Raw genomic sequence first — 23,488 nt, forward strand, 5'->3', positions numbered from 1 at the left:
TACCCCACTAACCAAGTCATCACTATTGGTTAGGACCAGATCTAAAATGGCTGATCCTCTTGTTGCTTCTCCCACTTTCTGGACAATGAAGTTGTCTGCAAGGCCAGTGAGGAATCTGTTCGACCTTATGCTCTTGGCTGAGTTTGACATCCAACAAATATCAGGATAGTTGAAATCCCCCATTACTACTATCTCACTTCCTTTGGAATGCTTGGCCATCTGTTCCAGGAAGGCATCATCTGTGTCCTCAGTTTGGCTTGGGGATCTATAGTAAACTCCCACAATGAGATCACTGTTGTTTTTCTCTCCCTTAATTTTGACCCAGATACTCTCAATTTGGCTTTGAAGTTTTAAATCCTGGATCTCTTCACAGGTATACATATCCCTAACATATAAAGCTACTCCTCCTCCTTTCCTGTTTGGTCTATTTCTCTTAAATAGATTGTATCCCTCTATTACTACATTCCAGTCATGAGACTCATCCCACCAGGTTTCAGTGATGCCTATTATGTCATATTTAGTTTGCTGTACCAAGAGCTCAAGTTCATCTTGTTTATTTCCCATGCTCTGTGCATTAGTATACAGACATTGAAGACCGTTGATCATTCCCCCATGTCTCTTATTTAAGGATATTTTCGTCCCACCACTAGGTCTGCATGCTGCTTGCTCCATTTGGTCCTTGACATTTGGATGATCATCTTCAGCATTTGATAGACTCCTACCTTCAGGACCACTGTCTCCCTCCCCCACATAAGTCAGTTTAAAGCCCTCCTGATGAGGTTTTTGAGTTTTGTGGCAAAAACATTCCTCCCAACTTTTGTGAGGTGCAGTCCATCACTTGCCAGAAGTCCATCTTCAAGAAACTGCAGACCGTGATCTAGGAATCCAAACCGTTCCTGTTTGCACCATTTGCGAAGCCAGTTGTTCACTTCCCCTATTTTTCCCTCTCTCCCTGGGCCATGTCGTTCAACTGGGAGGACAGAAGAGATGACAATTTGTGCATCTAATTGCTTCAACTTCCTGCCCAGAGCCTCATAATCATTTTTGATCTTCTGTAAGCTATGGCTTGCAGTGTCATTGGTTCCCACATGCACCAAAAGGAAGGGGTATTTGTCGGTGGGTTTTATGATTCCTTGCAGCCGTTCTGTTACATCTTTGATCTTGGCCCCAGGTAGACAGCACACCTCTCGAGACATCTTGTCAGGCCCACAGATCACTGCTTCTGTACCCCTCAGTAGGGAATCCCCTATCACCACTACACGCCTCTTCATAGGCTTGGTTGGGATTCTTCCATGTGCTGTCCCTTCCAAGGTTACCTGCATATTCCCGGAGGACTGACTTTGCTGCTCGTCTTCATATTCCTCATCAACTGTGATGAGAGATCCTCAGGTGGAGTATGTTCCTCGTCTTCCATGAGCACTTCAAAACGGTTGTGTAATTCTAAGCACTCAGAGCGATCCCTGGGCCTTCTACTTCTATGAGTCACGTTCCTCCATACATCTGGCTGCTGTGTTGGGGAACTGACCTCCTCCTCAGGGAGATCCCCTGTCTCCTCCTTGGTGCAGACAGTGTGCTCTGCTGCATCCAAGAAAAGCTCCAGCTCCTTAATTCTCTGGAGCGTAGATACACGCCCCTGAAGCTGCTGCACCTTCTCTTCCAGAAGGGCAACCTTGTTTTCTAGTAGGGCAACCAACTTGCAATTGTTGCACGTGTAGCTACCCACATCCTTTGGCAAGAAAACAAACATTGCACAGGAATTGCAGGTGACAACGGTTGTTCCCTCCACCTCCATCTTGAAAACCTTGAAGTCAAGGGGGAAGAGGAAGAGGCCTAGGTCCCCCCTAACAAACGTGTCAGACTTGCTGCCCTAGATCAAAAAGATGGGTCAAACTGCGCGCGCTGCACTCCAAGCTCTGACTAGCTCCGCCCACAGCTAATCACCTGAACTTCCTGACTCACACTTCTAGGTGAAAGGTCACAGCCAGAAACAAACAAGGTCACAGCCAGAAACAAACACCCACACAAGCCTGAACAGTCACCCAAATCCAAGAGGCAGCAGCCCTAGAAAACCAGCACAAGCACACAAACAAGTAAGAAAACAGATAAGCACACAAACTTACTCACACACAGCCCCAAAAGACAAAGCCACAAAACCTACAGAGTGTCTCCCAAGCTCAGCTCACCTTCTGCTCCTTCCTCAGTTGCTGCACTCCAAGCTCTGACTGTAAGCTATGGCTTGCAGTGACTGAGGCCAGCTTGAAAATATTACTAATGCATATGATTAGCTGAAATTAATTTTTAAAACATTAATTGAAATTAATTCATTGCCCTGGTATGGTTTGTTACTGCTTGGCTTTAATGGTCTGTAGCAATTATTATTCTCCCCCACAGCACCACCTTTAAACATTAATGAATTAATTGTCATTGCTCCCCCTGCCTGGGGCATAAGGAGAAGGGCGGAATGACAACCACTTCATTACAATCTATAGTCTACAATGCCCTTTACAAAGCACCATATGTAAGGGCCCTGTTCTACTACCTCTGAACTGAAATTCTCCTCTTTCTCTGAACATCAGCCTTTGGGTTTGAAGCTTAAAAGCCTTTCCATGAGGTGACAACACCTCCCCCACTTCACTGTGTTGCAGCTCTCCCTCTCACTGGTGACCATTGTTCGAATTTCCTCCCCATCAGATGCTTTTAAAATGGTACAGGTCTTTTTGTATGTAGCATTGTTATGAAGAAAGCGATGGGGGGGGGGGGAGAACGAGAGGATCCACAATACAGAGTTGCAAAGGAAAGGCAGTCCTGGTAACTTACCTCAGACATGTTGACACGCCCTTCCAGAAAGGAACAGTCAGCAGCATTGTGGGTACAAATGTGACGATATTTACACCAATGGCAAGGGAAGAATCCATTCACACAGGACAGGCAACTGCAAGAAAAATTGGGGAAATCAGCATAAATATTTCTGGAAGTATTCCATGCAACAATTCAATACTTCATTGCTGTTGCTGTTAGAGATACAGGATCCCCAAAGTTCCATGTACTGTACAATAAATATTGAGATTATTTCTTTATCCCCAAGTCCAGTGCAATGTTTCATGAGCAAGAGGGAGGCAGGGACTGCTTAACAGTACAAGGGAACACTAGACCATTTGGATCCCTTCCAGTCGGAATTCAGGCCTCATCATGGGACTGAAACTGCCTTGGTCGCACTGGTTGATGATCTCCGGCGGGCTAGGGACAAAGGTGAGAGCTGTTTCCTAGTTCTGCTGGATCTCTCAGCAGCTTTTGACACCATCGACCATAACATCCTTCTGGACCGTCTAGAGGGGTTGGGAGCTGGGGGCACTGTCATGCAGTGGTTCCGCTCCTTCCTCCTGGGCTGTGTTCAGAAAGTGGTGGGGGGGATGAGTGTTCGGACCCCTGGGCTCTCACTTGTGGGGTGCCTCAGGGCTCTGTCCTCTCCCCCATGCTTTTTAACATCTACATGCAGCCGCTGGGAGAGATCATCAGGGGGTTTGCGCTGGGTGTTCATCAGTATGCAGATGATACCCAGCTCTACCTCTCTTTCAAATCAGAACCAGTGAAGGTGGTGAAGGTCCTGTGTGAGTGCCTGGAGGCGGTTGGAGGATGGATGGCGGCTAACAGATTGAGGTTGAATCCTGACAAGATAGAAGTACTGTTTGTGGGGGACAGGAGGCGGGCAGGTGTGGAGGACTCCATGGTCCTGAATGGGGTAACTGTGCCCCTGAAGGACCAGGTACGCAGCCTGGGAGTCATTTTGGACTCCCAGCTGTCCATGGAGGTGCAGGTCAATTCTGTATCCAGGGCAGCTGTCTATCAGCTCCATCTGGTATGCAGGCTAAGACCCTACCTGCCTGCAGACTGTCTCGCCAGAGTGGTGCATGCTCTAGTTATCTCCCGCTTGGACTACTGCAATGCGCTCTATGTGGGGCTGCCTTTGAAGGTGACCCGGAAACTACAACTAATCCAGAATGCGGCAGCTAGGCTGGTGACTGGGAGCGGCCGCCGAGACCACATAACACCGGTCTTGAAAGATCTACATTGGCTCCCAGTACGTTTCCGAGCACAATTCAAAGTGTTGGTGCTGACCTTTAAAGCCCTAAATGGCCTCGGTCCAGTATACCTGAAGGAGCATCTCCACCCCCATCGTTCTGCCCGGACACTGAGGTCCAGTACCGAGGGCCTTCTGGCGGTTCCCTCGCTGCGAGAAGCCAAGTTGCAGGGAACCAGGCAGAGGGCCTTCTCGGTAGTGGCACCCACCCTTTGGAATGCCCTCCCACTAGAGGTCAAAGAGAACAACAACTACCAGACCTTTAGAAGGCATCTGAAGGCAGCCCTGTTTAGGGAGGCTTTTAATGTTTAATAGATTATTTTATTTCATTTTTCTGTTGGAAGCCGCCCAGAGTGGCTGGGGAAACCCAGCCAGATGGGCAGGGTATAAATAATAAATTATTATTATTATATAGACAAAGATGAGAAATGAAAGGCTTGCATTGTCCAACACAGTTGGAGAGAAGGTTTTACAGAGCTGAAGAGTGGATTTGCAAGTATTTGGATATTGATATACCATACCATAAGCATTATGGTGCCCAGAAGCACCCAACTGTTTTTGCTTTTTCCAGCAAAACATTCAGGATGAGCCACAATGTGGAGCCAGGAGGGTGCAGGGCAGACTAGAATCTTGTAGGACTAGAACTCCCAGCTCCACCAACTGGAGTCAGGTACAAAGCATGCACAATTTGGACTAGAGAAGCCCGAGCCCAGAAATTTGTTCTGAGTACCATAAAGAAACACACTGTCTTCCCACACACTAACTGTTACTATTGTTAAACAATGGGGGAGTCAGAAACCTTCAAATCACCTGGAAATCTACCAGACGATCCTGTACTACCTTCTGCTCACCCCTGCCTTAGAGTCGCAGTGAGGAACTGAGAGAAATGTCAAAGATTTGAATGTCTCCTACTGGGTCGTCCATGTCATACCCTGCAGCACTGTCTCCTCAGCACCATGCTGGAGCAGCTGAGGTCACTATTGAATCAAAGATGAGAGCATCCCTAGGACTGCGGCACCGCCTCCTACGCCTGCATAAACAGAACGTTACAAACGTCACAGCTTAATGCTCTCATTCTTTAATCCCTGTGCCAACTGCCTTCTCCTCCTCCCACATTAGGCCCCATAATGCATTCCATGTGGTCAAATGTGCACCCCCTGTGACCTCTCCTCCTAACTTGGCAACGCGAGGATCCTTTCCTCGCCATCCATTTGCATGTGGGTTGAATCACAGACTTTGTGAGCTTTATTTTTGGATTCATGAAAGGCAATTTTAATGAACAGAAGGAAAAACAAAAGTCCTCCATTGCGGGAAGCAAAATCCTTGAGTCTTAAAGTCGAGTAATTCATAGGAAATTTATACAGCGAGCAAACGCTTGAGTCAGATTAACATTTTGGGACTGTAAATGTCTTTCATATGCTTATGCGGCCACATACTGCAACTCCCTTCTTTTACTTCCTTTCCTACCCACTCACACTGTTTGTGTGCGTACCATGTTCCTCCCTTCCCTCTGGTCACAAGTTTTGATCCATTATTTTCCTGGTGTTCTGATACATACAGTCTTCTCCTTCAATGTCTTGTTTATCTCCCATTTTCTCTAGTTTCTGACCTTGACCATCATTTCTTTAGTTCTTAAGGTCCTGTTCAGCAAATACTAAAAAGGGCCACGTTTTGAACTGGACAGTGTCTGAAGCACAAGCATCATTGGCTCCACTCCTTCCTATGTCAGCTGAGACACAAGGTAGCAGCAATCTAAGCCCCCTTTCTCCAATATGGAACAGCAAGACAACTTTTGGCAAAGTCTTCTCCTTAGGGGCTCCAGCTGATCACATTCGAGAAGTTGGATTCAGGAGCTCTTCCCTTTTCAGTTGTATAGAGACAAACAGAGGTTTCACTATTTTGCTATTAAGGCAAAAATAGTCTTCTTCCTGACTGTGGTGGAAGATGATTTTGCAGCTAAGCCCAAAACAACCTCGTCTCTCTGTCTCCCTCACACACAAAAACAAGAGAGACAGAGAGACTCTCCCTCCCTTATTGGGGCATTCTCCTTCCTCTTTCAATAAGCCTTCTAAGTGGAGATTGTTATCTGTATTTTGCTCTGTATTGGTTATGAAATAGTTTTTTATATATGCAATTGTTTTAACTGCTCTAATACATGCAATTTGTTTAATACAACCTTCCACTGCACTGTGAAATTGCTTCAAGATACTTAATAAGAAGCAATTCATAAATGAAATGAAATAACAGCAACAACAAATGTGATTACAATTGTGTGAAAAGGAGGTAGTTAAGGCCACACTAGCTGTCCCTGTCCCTTCGCTGCATCGTCATCACATAGTCTCACCGCTTTCCACAATAGTGGGGGAAGTTTATTACCTCACTGCTCATCCCTAACTCTAGACCATTCATGAACAAGTGACAGAGCACAGCTCACAATACCAACCCTTGGAAGGCTTCACTTCTTATACCCCCTCTATTGAGAGAGCTCTTCCTGTTTACTCCTACTCTTCCTGTTCCTTAACCAGTTACTGTCCATTAAGAGAACCCCTCCTCTTATCCCATGACTGCTAAAGCTTAGCAAGGAGCCTTTGGTGAGGGACTTTATCACAAGCTTTTGGAAAGTCTAACTACGCAGTGTTGACCGGATCACCTCTATCTGTATGCTTGCTGAAACTCTCCCAAATAACTCTTAAAGGTCAGTGTGGCAGGACTTACCCTTGAAGAAGTCATGCTGGATTTGTTTCAGTAAGACCTGTTCTTCTATATACAGTACTTGTTAATTCTATCGTTAACTTCTTTCCATCAGTTTTCGTGGAACAGATGCTAAGCTAATTGGCCTGTAGCTTCCAGGATCCCTTTTGCGCTGTGGACACTGTTCCCAGTCGGTTCAACAACAATTGCAGGTCCTGGACCCCATTTAAAATTAAATCCAAGGTCACCAGCCTCCTTCTGATTGCTTCCATGACCCACTGTTCTAGGGCACAGTCACTCAGGATAGCTAGACAGGTTTCCTCTTTGTTATAACAACAAAATAATAACTAGGAGACCACTTCTCCTGACTGCAACCCAGCCCACAGCTAATGTGCCCAGTCCACTTTATGTAATCTTGTGGTGGTGAAATCAATATGAGTTGAATTGCCAATTGTGCATGTAGCAAGCACAGCTCTGATCAAACATGCACACCACACTTGCTTGTGTCACCAACCTGGTTGTGCGAAGCCTAGAAAAGCAGGTATGTGATACTCTTTTAGCACCACTAAAAAGCAGCAGCACACTTTTCCCAGATCCACTTCTGGGACCTCAGTGACCCAATAACTTCTTGCTCTAGAGTTTCATGCTCTATTAACTACTCATGGCAACTTCTCATAGCCTAACACACATAAAGAATTAATAGGCTGCTTGCTGGAAATCATTTCCATGTTTCATTCACATCTTCACCTCCAAACAAAAAAGCCATTTTAGTGGTACACACAAATAAATGTATTGAGACACTCCTTATGCAAGCCATGTATATGGAACGGATGTGGTTATTGCCAGAGAAAAATTTCAGAATAACTGGACTATTTGAGGATAGACCATAGCACAAAGGAAGAGCATGTACTTAAAATGCAGAAAGGGCCCTAAGATTTTAGGCGATGGGAATGATCTCTGGAGAGCTGGAGTACAATATGTTGGGCGAGATGGTGAACACGTCGGTCTTGGTACGAGGCCACTCCTTGCATTTCTATTATCAACTCAAGTTGCATCATTTTGAATAAAGACTGCCATTGCCTGGTTTAGCAGAAAAGCCAAAAAGAGTACAGTAAATATGAAAAAAGAGTGAACTATCCAACTCTGGGGCAAGAGATGAACAGTAATTAGAAAAGGCTGGATCTGTGTCTCACATATACTTTATTTATTTTGGTTAATCCGTACCCTGCCTTTCCATTCAGAACTACCCAAGAACCTAGTGTTTTCTCCCAGTGTTAAACCCAATGCACTGCCCCTTGATTAAGCATCAAACCAGTAGGGAAGTCTGAAGCAGTCAGAAAACAAGTTTCATGCCACCCATGAGAACAGAAATCTATGGTGAGGATCAGGCAAGGATAACAGAGACAAAACTTTAAAGTTAAGTTTCAACTGGCAGTGTCCTGAACAATGAAAAATACCGTACCTGTGGGATACCTAGCATGATGCCAGTTACCTCTCATATCAAAGCTGCAGATCTTAATGCCAAGATTCTGTTGGTATCACTAGAATTCTCGCATTTTTTCCAGGGAAAGAGATGGCAACTTGTTCACCTCAAAATATGAATAACATAATTCTCACATATTCAACTCTGCATGCTACTGCCTCCCGTAAGGATTAGCATGCAACTTTAATACTATGTCTGGAGATCCCCACAACACCTGGGAACAATTCTCAGAATCATTCAATTTATCTGGGTGTAGAGGAAAAAAGATAATGCACATAATCATAAACTGCTTTGGTGGGCATGCTACTTTAAAAACACTATATAAACAGTATATATCCAGCCAAGTTTTACTCAGAGCAGACCCACTAAAATTAATGAAGCTAAGGTGGTCATGTCTATTAACATCAATGGGTAGGGATAGCATGGACTATAATCCATAATAAAGAAATAATTGTACCCATGTGGTTGGGCTTAATGCAACCGTAGTCCTCATGTGGTTGAGAAGTAATCATGTGAAAATGAAAATGCATCACCCAGCACCAAAATGATCTCAACCCTGTCATACCCTTTAGTCAACAAGACTGAATAGGTCTAGGTGAAAAATGGGAACTATCCTACCGATAAGAAGAAAGATGCAGTCAGCTCTTTCATATACAGAGGTAATTAGACTTCAGAGCTATATTCCCATCTTTGAAATGATGAAGAGAAGCTCTTTCTGTTGGGGCTCTCTCATTAAGCAGACAGTAGTCCTATGCAGGTACCACGGCTGCACCAATTAATATCTGTCATTTGTATTGAAAGTTTATCATTACATTTTTAAATAAATGTAAAAACAAACTTGGAGCACAGCATGCCTCTGCTCAAAGGAAAAACAACTTTGAGCTCAATTTATCGCCTCAAAGGGATCCAAGTGAGATCCCTTGAATTTACCAGCGCACAATAAGAAGGCAGGCTCTTCAGTTTTCTGTTATGAGACCAACATGTTTTAGCCAAGGCTTTACAGCCTTTTTGAGGGGTTTATCCCCTATATCCATATGTCATTGCTGTCTGTTTATGTTTCAGTGGCAGGTTGTTTTGCAGCATGATACCATCTGCTCCAAGACTCTCTCTTCCTTGGGCGAGCACAGTTTACTCTCATTACTTGCGGGCTAAACATCGTTCTTGATGGCGGAAACAGGAAATGCCCTTTCCCACAATACACTAAATGCTAGAGGAGAAAATGCAACCCCATTCAAACTTGGTTTGTGTCTGTCAAAATAGGCTGAAACCCACGCTTGCTTTAAACGACAATAAATACCTACGTGCAGGTACAATCCGCAGATCATTCAACACTGGTTCCCAAAAGGACATTCACTACTTATGTCTCTGACAGGCAAGCTAGGCCAGAATCTGAATGAACCTTATAGTTACAGTAACAAGGTGCAAATTAAGAAGCAGCAAAAACTGGAGAGGGTACCACACTGGCTAATCTCATCCCTTGATGCTGCTGCCTGGTAAAGCAACACGCACACTGAAATAGATATGTTCAAAGAATGTGGGAAGGAGTTCTCCACACATACCAATGCATGTGCTGGGTGCTCCTCCACGCATGGAGGGACCCTAATGTGGCCAGGGTACCGTCTCATACAGGTAACTCTTTAAATGTACCCAGAACACATGGGCATTGGGGAAGCATGGCTGTATAACCCCCTTCGTGTCTTTTCAATGCATGGCAGGGCCTTATAAGCCACCCGTTATGAACTCAGGGGCAGAGCAATCCAGATGGAGGACTTGTGCCAGCACATCTTCTGCTGAGCTGGGATGAAGGACTTCAGTCAGCACAGCCTCAGCTGAGCCGAGACTCAGGCAGACATTTGTCCATTATAAACAAGGATCAGGCCAATGGCATCCTATTCTCACAGCGGCCACCCAAGATGCCTGTGGGAAACTCTCAAGCAAGAACACTCCCCACCTCCGCCCCACAGCCTTCTGGAACTAGTACGCCCCCAACCATAGAAACAGAGTATAGTCGTCATGGCCAGAAGCTGTTTACTCTGTTAAAAGTAGCCAGTAACCCAGTTGATCCTGACAAATCTTGGGTTTGGATTGCTCCTTAAGAATCCCAAGCTAAACAAAGGGTTCATGAGGTTTTACTGGCCAGACAAATCTAAACTGAAGCAGGGTTTTGCACCTCAGTCACAAAATGGTACTCGAGGTCATGATTAAATTGTTTGTTTGGATTGTGAGCTGTATAGACAAGCGGTTTTAATTTCTACTTTTAATTGACTATTATATCTCAGATGCTCTATAAACAACAACAATGACAGCACCACCTTTAGAGCTTTGGGGCCTATATTTTGAATCAATTAGGGCCACTTTTGTTTCTTTCCATTCGGCCGTCATTAAACAGGTTTCACAGCATTGGAAATTGCCCTCCACGGATCCGGAATGTTACAAATTGATGATGATTCTTCCTCCTCACACCAACCCAAGGATGGGTTAATGTAATTTGGCACTGTTCCAAACATGAGTGCTTTCTCTGGAGCAGCGCTGTAGAAAGAGTCCAAACTCCCAAAGCTTCATGGGATTTTTTTTGGAAAGCGGAGGATATGATGCCATCTAGTGGGAATGAGTGTTAACAAATAAAGGGAAAGATGCATCATTTACAAAATTATGATGTTGCAAACATAGCATCAATAAGCTTCCATGGGCATTCCATACTGAGCATTATGGGAGAAACAGATAAAAAGAAGTAGCAGTTATAATGTTCAAATTATGTATCTTTCATGAAAAAGAACTTAAACTAGCAGGATCTCCTCTCAAAATACCATTCCCATTCATTACGGGTTCAAGATCTTCAGAAGCTAACTATTCCTACAACTGTGAGGAGAGGGCCACTTAAGAAAGAAGCATTAGACTGGTAACTTCTGTAAGTGCTGTGATATGTTTGCTCCTTAAAAGTCCTGCAGTGGACTCTGCCTCTGTGGAGCTGGGTGTTTGTTTGTTTTTTGCAGAAGGAATTGCTGCACACTGGTAGTTACAACGTGCTCTGGCTTGCAAAAGCATTTTTGACCCACTAACCTCAATTACATAGTTGGGACATGGACACAGAGTATCCTGTCATACTGCAACTGCTTTGTTCTGTCTACAGTCATACCTCTGTTTGTAAGTACGCCTCTGTTTGAGTATTTTCAGTTAAAAGTACTCCGCGGACCTGTCTGGAACGGATTAATCCACTTTCCATTACTTTCAATGGGAAAGTTCGCTTCAGGTTAAGTACGCTTCAGTTTAAGTACTCCACGGAGCGTCTGGAACTGATTAATCCACTTTCCATTACTTTGAATGGGAAAGTTCGCTTCAGGTTAAGTACGCTTCAGGTTAAGTACAGACTTCCGGAACCAATTGTATTTGTAAACCGAGGTACCACTGTACTTTACTTCCCAGCACAGTTTTGGCTTCCTCTGCCATCTAGGTGATTCCTGAATTGCTCTAGAGTCCCTCACAAAATCATCATTCTATCTGTTTTATGGCTCTAAACTATATGTGGAGTCTAGAAAATTGCTTCTTGAGCACCTGATCCTATACATGTTTCTTTCTTCACATTCTCCTGTCCTCCCTTTTGCTGCTCATTAATTAGCATCTCGTTTCAGTGCCTGTAGAGAATGGCCCCCATCAATTATCATTTGTCTACCAAATGCAAAGAGCACATCTCCATGGTATCATTCAGGTTCCAAGTATCGCATTGCAACTGAGAACACAAGAAGAGAGTCTAACCTTTTTCTCTAAGGTTTACTTGCATAAAAAGTAAGGGAAATGGCTGTGGAGACTGTAGCCATCTGACAATTGCTCCATTCAACAATATGGGTGAGCATGTAGACTGACTCAATGGGAATTATAGGGGTTGCTTGCACTGAAACCAAGTTTGTCAACAGATGAAAGCATTTAAGCACCTGCTGTTTCTAAGCATCTTCATTGATAAATTTTAATAAAATCCCAGGTTTTTGCACAAACTTCTTGTAGAAAGTGCAAAACAATCAACAGTTGTGCAAACAAAAGCCACCACCCAGTGTTGAAAGCAGTTCTCCCCCCCCCCCCCCAGAAAAGCAGGTGCTGGTACACACTATGAAGTTGTTACAGTAAGTACCACAATGAAAAAGATGTGCCGGTAATGTATACCCTTGAGTACCCCCATAAAAAAACCACACTGGTTGAAAGAAAAGGCCACCTTCAGTACTGATTTTTGTTCCGTGTTATAATGGAACTAACCAAGACCAAAACAGCCTCAGAAAATACACAAGTGTGCCCTTAATTCACAGCCTCTAACTAAAGCTTGCAGTCCCAGTTGAAACAGTGCATTTAGAGCGTCATCTTAAACATGTCAACTCAGTGACTTCAATGGGACTGCCTAGTGTGGCTATGTAGGATTGCAGCTCCAACTACCTAAAGAAGCATATGGCCTTGAAGCAGGAAATCTTTTAAGCTAAGGCTACAGCGAACATTTAGATTATCCAACCAATGGCAAGTGATACTGTGAAGTTAGCAGCATCCCACAACTTAACCACTGACCATTTTGCAAGCACAACTCCGTGGCCACTCAGTGAAAGAATTCTGAAGTCAATGGAAATAGCCCATCTAGGGCAGGATGCTCTGTACATAGTCCTATGGTAGCTTCCAGCTTCCCTGCTTCTGTAGCCTGTGGAGTTGCCACTACTGCCACCACCCCCTCCCCCTCCCCATGTGCCTCTCTTACATTTATATTCCTATGGCCTGGAGAAGAATCCTTATCTTCAGCTTTAGAAGCTGAGAGCACTTCAGTGCTCTGGTGGGGAGTATGAACAAAACAGGAATCCACAGGGGCGAGATAAGGCAGGAGAAGTCTAAGCAAGAAAACAAGCAGAGGGAAGGATGTAAAATGGGAGAGGGGGGGAATGCGGAAAGCCTTGAAAGCTGACTTGGAAGAAAGAATGAGGACACAAGAGAAAGGTAAGAACACTGGGGGAATAATAAGAGTATTTTACATAAGCAATATAAGCAATTTTCGGTTCTGTCGTATTGGGTGCTACAAAGATGCTGTGAAGGGGCGAGGGAGCAGTGTGTTGCCTGAAGCAACACATCTCTATACAAGCCAAGCCAGAGAAGGAAAAAATTCAGAGAGGAAAGGGGCAAGTACTTTTACAAGCATATGTTAAACATGACAACTGTACTGGAAAGGAAAATTACATACATGATGCATACTGATGGAAATAGCATCTGCATACATGGCTCTGCTGTAGAGGGTTTTAAGGATCTCCAGCACTTCTTCTAAGACTATTTTCCCATAGCGTTTCATTATACCTTACATGTGGCACTGTAGGACCATTTTGGATACTGCCTTGGGATATTTTTAGGTACTTATGAAACAATAAGTATCATTGTATTTTCTTCTATTAATTTCCATAGATTGAGGATGAAAGGTCTGATGAAGCCTTAATTAGTGCCAGGAACTAGCAGCAGGAACTAGTAGCATAATTAGCATCCATTTCATTCCCCCCTGCCCCCCCCCAGGATGTCCAAGATTCTGTCCCAGTTGATGTGAGAATATAGATAGTTCTACGGTATATAGTTTAGAGAGAGATAATAGATAGTTCTACAGTTTAGAGAGATTTGTCAATCTCTCTAAAAAGCAGGGCAAAATTATGCTGAATATGCTACAGAGTATGGTCCCAGCCAATCTGGAACACCATGTCTGTACTGTATAATTAATTGAGAATATCACCCCTGAGTATGTCTTGTGACACATCTTTTATTTTATTTTAATTATTATTATATTTGTATTATTATTATTATTTGTATGCTGCCCTTCACCTAAAGATCACAATATGGTTTTACTTCACAACATAAAAACACAAAAATACATAGCATACTAACGAACAGAAACAATACCCCCACGGAGATTTATTATTCTTATACGGTCACTACGCACAATCTATTAAAAAAAGGGGAGCAGATGTTGCATCGTTCAGATATTGAACTATAGTTCCCATCATCCCTCGCTATTGACAATGCTGATGGGAGCTGAAGTCCAACAGCACTGCAGGTATTGGAGCAGATTGACCTCAGGGCCATTCCAACTCCACAATTCAATGTTTCTATGATTTTGGAGGGCACCGTGTTGCTTGCCCCTGCTATAGAGTAACATAACCAAAGCAGTAACAGATCAAAGCACAAGCTCCTGTCCCTCTTTTCTTGCCCAATCCTTTACTCCCTCCTCCAAATCCAACACTGAGCACTGCTCAGGGCTGAGCACTGCTATGCCAGGTATGCTGGGAAATATTGTGGGGTTTTTTCTGAAGTACTAGTGTAGTTTTTCTAGAGTGACTTGGCCAATAGGAGCAGCCATCTCCCCCCTGCCGCATGCAAGAACATTCAGGGGAATACAACACTACATTGTGACATGGGGTCATTCCCATGAGACATTTGTCCCAAATTTCAAAGGGAGTGCCACTAGAGTAGTCAATACTTTCCTTGAAACACTGACAAAGCCTACTTACTTGTTCAAAAAAAGAAAAGAAAAGGCTTGAACCTCTGGTGTTTAGAGGTAAGCCCTCCCCACCACTGAACCTTTTTGGATTTCGCACACACATCCTACACATTTTGGGGGGGGGGGGTTGATATTAACTCAATTAAAAATGGAATCTAAATTCTATCCTGCTTAAACATTTACTAGTGACGCATTTCAGACTAGAAGATATTCTTTGTGTTGCTTGTGACCTTTGCCCAGATAGCCATGAAAAATCAGCATAAAAATCTTATATAAGACGTAAGTATGTAAATCATATGTATGGCGCTAAGACACCAGTTCATATTAATGTTATGCTCTGATTTAAAAAACCAGTATCAGCATTATCTCATCCAGGCAGAGAGGGTTTTTGCTTGTTTGTTTGTGTATTGGTAGTGGGAGACTTCAGCAATTGTTATCACAGGACTTGTTTTAAATCATCTTGCTTAGTTTTAAGTTTGTGGATTTGTCAGCTGAGCTGCAGCACTACAAAATCCACTACAAAATCCAAGGGAAAGGAAATGAATATAGGCAAGGAGCATTTCTACTACTCTTAAAAAGTAGTGGAAAACCTAATACAGTCGTACCTCTGCTTAAGTATCCCTCCACTTACGTAAACTCCGGGATACGTAAGCGGCAAGCCTGGAAGCATATTTACAGGTTTTTGCCACGCGCACATGCGCAGAAGTGCTCTACTGCCCCATGCGTGTACGCAGAAGCGATCCCACTGGTTGCAAAAACCTCGGGATCCGACCGGAGTTCCAGAATGGATCCCGTCCGCAACCAGAGGTACCACTGTAGTAACCAAGACATCTTGGGGCAGGGATAGCAAGTTATGTGAACGGTTAGAAGTCATTGTTCACTTGCCAGAAAACCTTGCAAAGCATACCATGTCTGACTCCATTTCAAAAGCTTTTTCTTATAAAAAATAAATAAATGCAACAATGTAAAAAACTGGAAAAATGGGGGGGGGGGAACCCAGGTTGTTGGTTTTTTCCCGGAAAAATGGGTGTGTGTGGAATATTCAAACTATATCAAACTGATTTTGTTTTGTGTTTTCACACAAAAAAAAATTGAGGAAAATATGGGGGATGGGGACAGGGAAAAACCTGCCCCCCCATTTTTCTGGTTTTTTTCTCAGGCCTTCCCATCTCTAGACTAGCCCCTTCACCAACTCCTGTTGTTGCCACACAGTCACCATCACCTGTGATGTATGAATCTGACATTTTTAATAAAAACTTAGTAAGAAAAATCTATTTCATTCAAATGCAGCATCTTCATCTCCACTTCCCCATCCCTAAATTTAGAAACAGTAACCTACTCTTTCCCTGATGTGGTTGCTGGAAATATGTATATCCCTATAACCCAACCCACCCCTAGTTGCTATTCTTCTGCTTTCTTGCTTGTTGGATACCACACAAATATTTCTGTTCCAATACAGGCATGACCAAATGGGCAGCCTACAGGTCGCACCCATCTCTGCACCTCCCAGAGCCAGATGAAAAGTGGCACACAAGGAACTTCACGGGCTGCTTTCTGCTTGGAAGCGCCACTCCCTGAGCAACTTCTCTTGGAAAGTTGTTGTTTCCAATTCTAGCAGTGCCCTTCCTAATGGAAAACGAAAGGCAACCCCTATGGGACTCCGGTGTATCCTCTTTCATTTTGCACCGTGCTCAGGTTGCACCTAAGCCCCTCACCATGTGTATCATAGTTTTGGCTTGGATGGGGGACATTCTGAGCCTCCTTCCCACTGGACACAACAACATAATTGTGATGGGCTTCCACATAGGGCTGGTCTGTCCTGCACCTTCTTTTTCATGCAGCTAGCATGAGAAGAGAACAGTTTACCCCCAAAAGGCAGTTGAGGCACACAAGGGAACCCTATAAGGGACAGTGTATACATGTGGTTTTTAAAAATACCACCAGCAGTATTTAAATAGAACATTTCCAATGTCTCTGCATTTTTCTAGATATGTGTCAAAAGCACACATTTGAAGTGCCTAAAGGAAACAAAATATGACAACTCCTCCAAAGTATCTGCACATGAAGTGCCAGAGACTGGTCACTCTTTAAAGGTAAAGGTAAAGGGACCCCTGACCATTAGGTCCAGTCGTGACCGACTCTGGGGTTGCGGCGCTCATCTTGCATTATTGGCCGAGGGAGCTGGCATACAGCTTCCAGGTCATGTGGCCAGCATGACAAAGCTGCTTCTGGAGAACCAGAGCAGCACACGGAAACGCCATTTATCTTCCCGCTGTAGTGGTACCTATTTATCTACTTGCACTTTGATGTGCTTTTGAACTGCTAGGTTGGCAGGAGCTGGGACTGAACTGCCAACCTTCTGATCGGCAAGCCCTAGGCTCTGTGGTTTAATCCACAGCACCACCCTCGTCCCTTAGAGACCCGATATTAGGCTCTGGCAGTTCCTCTGTTTCTATAAGCTCAAATTAGATACAGCCCTGTATTCATAAATGATTAATTCTTCCTCCTGTGAATCTAGTTATTTGAGCTCTGAGGATTTCTCTTTTCAGATGCACCTCTCCCAGGACATAGTGTATTTATAGTCTCTTGTTTCTTTTCTTCCTTGGGACCCCAGCCTCCTTCGCAAAACATCTTTCTCATCTGCCTTCCTAGCTGGAGAGCACAGCTAGTCTTTAGCAAGGTTGATAAAAGACACGGAGCTTAAAGTTCCTTTATCTACAAAGAGGACTCTGTTTCCTGGAGGACACTCTGAAGATGAAGCTTAAGCCTTTAACAAAGAGAATCACTACACCTGTGCATTCAGATTCTGGACAAGATGTGATTGAACCAGAGCATCAGAACCCAACTGGATCCTCTTTAAGCTGCCTTCAGTAACCACAAAGTTATCTCCATTGGAAGCACTTACAGAAGGACAAAACCATCACGATTTATTTCCCTGAAGATCAGGCTATATTCCCACCCACAAAACAAAATAGTTTCGTGAAGACAAGAGCAATTGTATGGTTGCTTAATATCTCTGCCATCCCAGCTGTATTATTGTCCTGCAAACTATAGACCAAACAGGGACCGAAACAAACAAATCATGTGATAGCATGTGATCAACTTTCTACATGATATGGTGGGAGAGAGAAATCTAATCAAAGTAAGGGTTGCAGAAGATCCTGGCATCTCTGTAAGCACAAGCAAACTCTGCACACTTCTGTACAGATGCTAAAGAATGAAAATCTGTTTGAAAGAAACACAGGCATACAATGCAAATAGTCTTAGGATGTGCCAGAACTTAGTCTTACTTTTCTGACTAACAGCTGTTGTTTAACTGGCAACTTTTGTTTGTCATTTGCTTTAACCGTTTTCAATATTGTATTTTTTAATTTGTGTTAACCCGCTCTGGAACCTCCTGTTGGAATGGTGGGCAAGAAATTGAAATCCTCATCACTATCATCATTATCATAGCAGCAGCAACATCAGAGAAACTTGGTTGCATCTAATCAAGCAGCATCTAATAGTTACGGCTTCATCACACAGGGTGGGGGGAATTCATAACAGGCTTTGCAAAAACATCTTGTGTGCCAAAACATGCTTAAAATCAGACAGCTGGTTTCTCTTTTTCCAGGTTTTTAACACACAGCTACATCATTTCCCACAAACTCCCTACATGTAGCAAAGGTCTGGCCTTGACAAACGTCTTGTGGGGTAACTGTGTCACAACAGTCTTTGGTGGGAACTGGATAATCTGCATTGAGCGGTGAGATAGTAGTCCAATTTCTACCACCATGATAATTCCTCTCACCAAAAGCACAATGCAAGACATGAGAGCTGTTCCACCTCCACCTCTCTTTTTTCAGCATATGGAAAATACTGACAAGCTCAACACATAGCACTACACTGGGGGATTTGTAAAACCAGTCTCCAAAGTGTAACCCTGTCCTCAATTCATGAGGTACTTAGCAAGAAGGACTCAAAGCTTCCCCATTCCCCTTGTCTAGAGCAGGTTCCCCCCCCCCAAAAAAAGTGACATAGTTATACTGTAAACCTCTCTTCCCTATATCAGTATTCTCCCCTTTTCAGAAGGTATGCTGAAAATCAGAGTTAGATATATAATAACAAAACCCTATGGTGTTTTAACCCTATGGTGTTTAAACTAACAAAACCCTATGGTGTTTAAACTAATCCTTTAAGTTACTGGCAGTCCTGTGAAATATACAAGAAACCCATGTCTTCCAAAATGTATGTATATGTGTGTGAGAGAGAGAGACGGGGGGGCGGGCACTTGATAAACCGTGTAAGCAGCCAGTTTTTGAAAGGTATTTGCCTTGCAAACACTTGGAGGCTTGGGAGGACTGATGAATACATACTAGGCCAGTTCTTCAGCTGGTGCCAACTAACATTGCCAGCTTTGTCCAAATTAGATATTTGGATCGTCCTGATTTTTCTGATTCCCTTTAATCATTTGAACATCACTTATAAAAGATTCAGCCTTGGGCAGAGAAGTGATTTGATAACGTTCATGCACCTGGCTGCCCAGATAATAAAAGTTAAACACAATGCCCAGTGATCAGAAAACTCCACATAAAGAACATTAGCCTCATTGAGAGGCAAATTGCTCTTGATCCCGATCTCAAAAGTCTACTAAACTCAAAAGATACCCACTGAGTTGGCCTGCCCATAAACAGTGTTTAAATGTAGTGTATCATCTTGCATACTGTCATGTTTCTTGGCAAAAAAAAATCTGACATGTGGGAACCCCAGTTAAAAATGCTTTAAAACTTCTAGACATGTAAATTTTATTTACAATTGATTTCGAATATTTTCTAAAACTTCTATCTTGTCCAGGGTGGGTGGGTGGGATTCAAAGCTGCTTACAGAAGTATACTCCTGCGTATAAGACTACTTTTGAACCCAGGAAAAACTTCTCAAAAGTTGGGGGTCGTCTTATACACCAGGTCGTATTTCTTATACGGCAAGTATATCCCAAGCTCTATGTTTTAACTGGAATAGTTGGGGGGTCGTCTTATACGCCCAGTCGTCTTATATGCCGCTTATACATTATTAAAAAACAAAACCCACACCAAAATCTATAAAGTTTATTAAATAGATTTAAAAATAACTAATTTACCAAACACCATTAAAAAACCCCACCAGCAACTAATAGATCGAAACAAAGAAACTAAAGTGAGCACACAGAGACAGAAATAGTCAACAAACGGGGGAACTCCTTTATACAGTCAGGCCACTGGTCCATATAGTTCAGTATTGCCTACACTTAACAGCAGCTTTCCAGGATTTCAGACCAGAATGTCCCCCAGTCCTACCTGGAGGTGCTGGGGATTGAATTTGGGACTTTCTTCATGCATAGCTGATGTCCTACCACTATGCTATGGCAAACAAGTGAGAGAACAGAAATGTTCATGTTAATTTATGTTTCCATTCACGTGCACGTTGGTGCTATTGCTTTCTTACATTATCCATTTTGTCAGGACTTAATTGAAAACCTCAATAAACAAATATTCTAAAAAAGAAACAGAACAAACTGACATGTCAGTAACCAACATGTCAGAAGTCATGGGGACCCCAGGCATTCTGTCAAAGACACTGAAAAGCTACCTTTTAGAAACTAAACCTCACGAATAATGGTTTTGCAGCAGCGAGCCAAAAAGGTGTCCGCTAAGTGCTAACGTGACCATCAGGAAAGCGGTCGTGTCAAAACATATCCAAGAAACATGTAGCACTTGTAGGTCACAGACAAAGACCAACATGCAACTGCTGCCAGGTCCACCTTTTAATACCCACAGAGCCTACACAGATATAGATATATATACAAACGAAGTGGATAAGTCTTTTAATGGTTCTCAACCATGGCAACTGTTAAGCCTGTGATTCTAGTTGCTGAGGACAAGCAACAGAAGAGTTAGCAAGCGCTCGGACACATCTGGATGGGCGCTGTTGGAAGCACAACGATGGACTGAATGACCTTTGGTCCAGTTAACCACAGTTCTGCTTACGTTCCCCTCTCTGTATGTATAGCACTAGTTATGCCTGACAGATAATGAATCGGTCACTGAAAATGTGAGGCATAATATCACTTAGAATCTGATTTTCCTCCACAAGGCTCCTTTTAGAGATGAGGCCAGACCCTACATTCCTCAGCTTGGAAAACAGGCTAGTACATGTGCATAGTTTAGAAGCCTAGCCAGGATTAACATAGTTTAGCGGGAAGAGAAGTTAAGGCTAAAGAAACATAGCATTTTGTTTGGGTTTTTAGAAAATGTTACAAAATGACACTTCTGGCATTAGTAGGCAACTGTGTTTGGAAAGACACAGGAAGCGTTTTGCTTAAGCAATTCACTTAGCAACAGGCATGGGGAATTATTTGCAGGCAAGTGCAGTTCCAATCGGCTTGCTAACTGGTTGCATCTAGTACATGGTGGCTAATATTTCTTTTTTCCATGATTGGTCTTTGTGAAGACCTTTAAACCCCAAAGACAGCAAGGAAAGAAGGAAACAAAGCAAAAACAAAAACCTATTATAAACAACCACTGTCATCAATAGCTCTAAAATGATTTTATAAATATTAATACAACCATAATTTGCTTTTTAAAATAATTCATCTAAAATTAAAATTCAACCTGGCTATAAATCAACCTCGGTTCCTGCTTAACTGCAGGTTATTCTGCTTTTTATGTTCTGCATACATTACATTTTAAAAAAACAAAAACAACAACCCCAATCATCAACAACAACAATCATCGTGCTTGGCCTGAAATGTTCTAGTTTAAAGAGATAACTTTTGATTTTTTAAAAACCACATTTACTTTTTTATTGGCTACTTGTGTCAAACAGTGGTATATAGTAGGGATATTTATTGGCTCTGATTGTACCTCAAATTGTGAGGTGATTTTTTCAGTTTCTTTTTTAAAAAAAAGGTAATATCACCTAGTTGCACAATAACCCTCATTTGTCTGAACTCTGGCAAGTTGTTGTTGTTTGTTTGTTTTACCAAGGGAAATCTCTCTCATATGTCCCCCGTTTTCAACCTGATTGTCCAGCAACAAAATTAGGGAAGGGAATGTGATTTCTATATTCCCACCTCAAAACAGTCAGCCTAGAACCACTGTGCCTATTTTTCTGAAATTTGGCAAGAATCATTCCCTCAGAAGGGGCAGCTATGACAACAAACTGAATCCAGTTCTGGCAGAAAATATAGAAGTTAAAGACTTTTCCATTTTTAAGAGAGAAAAAACTCTTTAAAGATTCCCAGCAAGCACACACAAAACACTGGCTGGATCTCCCTGAAATTTGGCAGGCTTAACCCACCCTGGAAAGGCTCCATTTTCCTGCAAATTTCACCAACTTATGTGAAAAGGAAAGAAAAGATTATGATTTCCTCTTTAGATCCTGCATTTTAGCCAATGTGGGTGAAAGAGCGCTTCAGATTTAACAGGTTAGACGTGAACCTGAACACCAAATTGAACTGGAACCCTGCCCATGCCAAAACTTATCTAACTGTCAAAATCAAACAAACATGAAAGACTGGGTAAGAAAGCTCTCCTTCAAAGAGAACCAAGATAAGGCAGAAAATCTAGCTCAGAATACCCTCGCCTCCTCTCTTCCCCCCATACCCCAGGAGCCACGATCTGCTCTCTGAAGGAACGGCAGGTGGGACTAATTTCCCAGCAGCAGCCTTGGCATCTCGTCCGTGTCAGAAAGGGCCTTGATGGGACTTTCCTTTGTGTACATTACAGACTCTGTTGCCCGGATCAGAGTCCTGACTGCTCCAACCTGCTGTCCAACTTTTATACCCTAGCATGCTCCTGGATAAGAGCATCTTCCCAGCAGACAAGTCTAGGCAGGCCCCCGCAGGCTCTCTTCCTCCCCCTTCCCCTTCCCCCTCCGCCTTTCCTGACAGACATTTCACCAGCAGGCCTCAATATTGAAATAGCAGGTTTCACTTCTGGTATCTTGGCACCTTTTGGGATTCTCCAGTCTCTTGGCTGCTCCTTCCTTTTTAAAGTTTAAAGAATTCATCTTGTGTGAAGAGCTGCCTTTGAAGCCATTTTATGCAGAATAGCTTCAGGCTACCCCTTCTAATTGTTTGATTATTATTTTCTCCTGCCCATTAATCTTCCCAACCTATCGCACTGTAACTGTATGACTAGAATTATAGGTTACTTAGTAATCTGAACTTCAACATTAAATTCCAATGTAATGCTAAATCATAACAAGCCTCAGCAAACCCTGGACTCCTGCACTACCCCCCCCCCCTTTCTCTGGAGCCTGGAAGCTTTTGCTTCAATTTTTTTACAACTAACTGCTGCTTGTGTCACCGGCAACCAGACAAGCTGTGGTTAATCATAACTATGGTTTGCTGAAACAAGCCAACTTCAAACCACAGTTTATGAGGCTGACTTATTTCAACTAACCATATATAAAATAAACCACAGTTTAGGATTTGTGCAATAACTAAACTATCAAGAAAGCATAAGAAAATTCCCATCTCCTCCTTACAGCCGCACCAGAGAATGAGAGAAAACATAAGCACAAAGCTCACTGAAACTTAATTCTCATAATACGTACTATAATCAGGGATAGGAAACCCAGGTGTGATGGAGGATGGCCACATGTGGTTCACTAGTCCTCCCTATTACACCTGTGATGCCATTTTCCCCAAACCACTACATTTGAACACAGCCCAAGGGTCAGTCAAGTAATTTAGCAAACCTACAAAGTCACATTTAAA

The 23,488-nt window shown here is 43.0% G+C and overlaps 1 protein-coding gene across 4 annotated transcripts in view; it reads right to left on the reverse strand.

Annotated features, from left to right (window-relative positions):
• Positions 1 to 23,488, reverse strand: part of PLXNA1 (plexin A1) — a 303,760-nt gene that overhangs the window by 111,650 nt on the left and 168,622 nt on the right. For all 4 annotated transcript variants that reach the window (XM_035106479.2, XM_035106478.2, XM_035106473.2 and 1 more), the window contains exon 9: positions 2,818 to 2,932. In XM_035106479.2, coding sequence (XP_034962370.2) covers positions 2,818 to 2,932 — 115 coding nt within the window. The remainder of the gene's footprint in view (positions 1 to 2,817; positions 2,933 to 23,488) is intronic.

The sequence above is a fragment of the Zootoca vivipara genome, chromosome 2 (genome assembly GCF_963506605.1).
Source record: "Zootoca vivipara chromosome 2, rZooViv1.1, whole genome shotgun sequence".
Classification (NCBI taxonomy): Eukaryota; Metazoa; Chordata; class Lepidosauria; order Squamata; family Lacertidae; genus Zootoca; species Zootoca vivipara.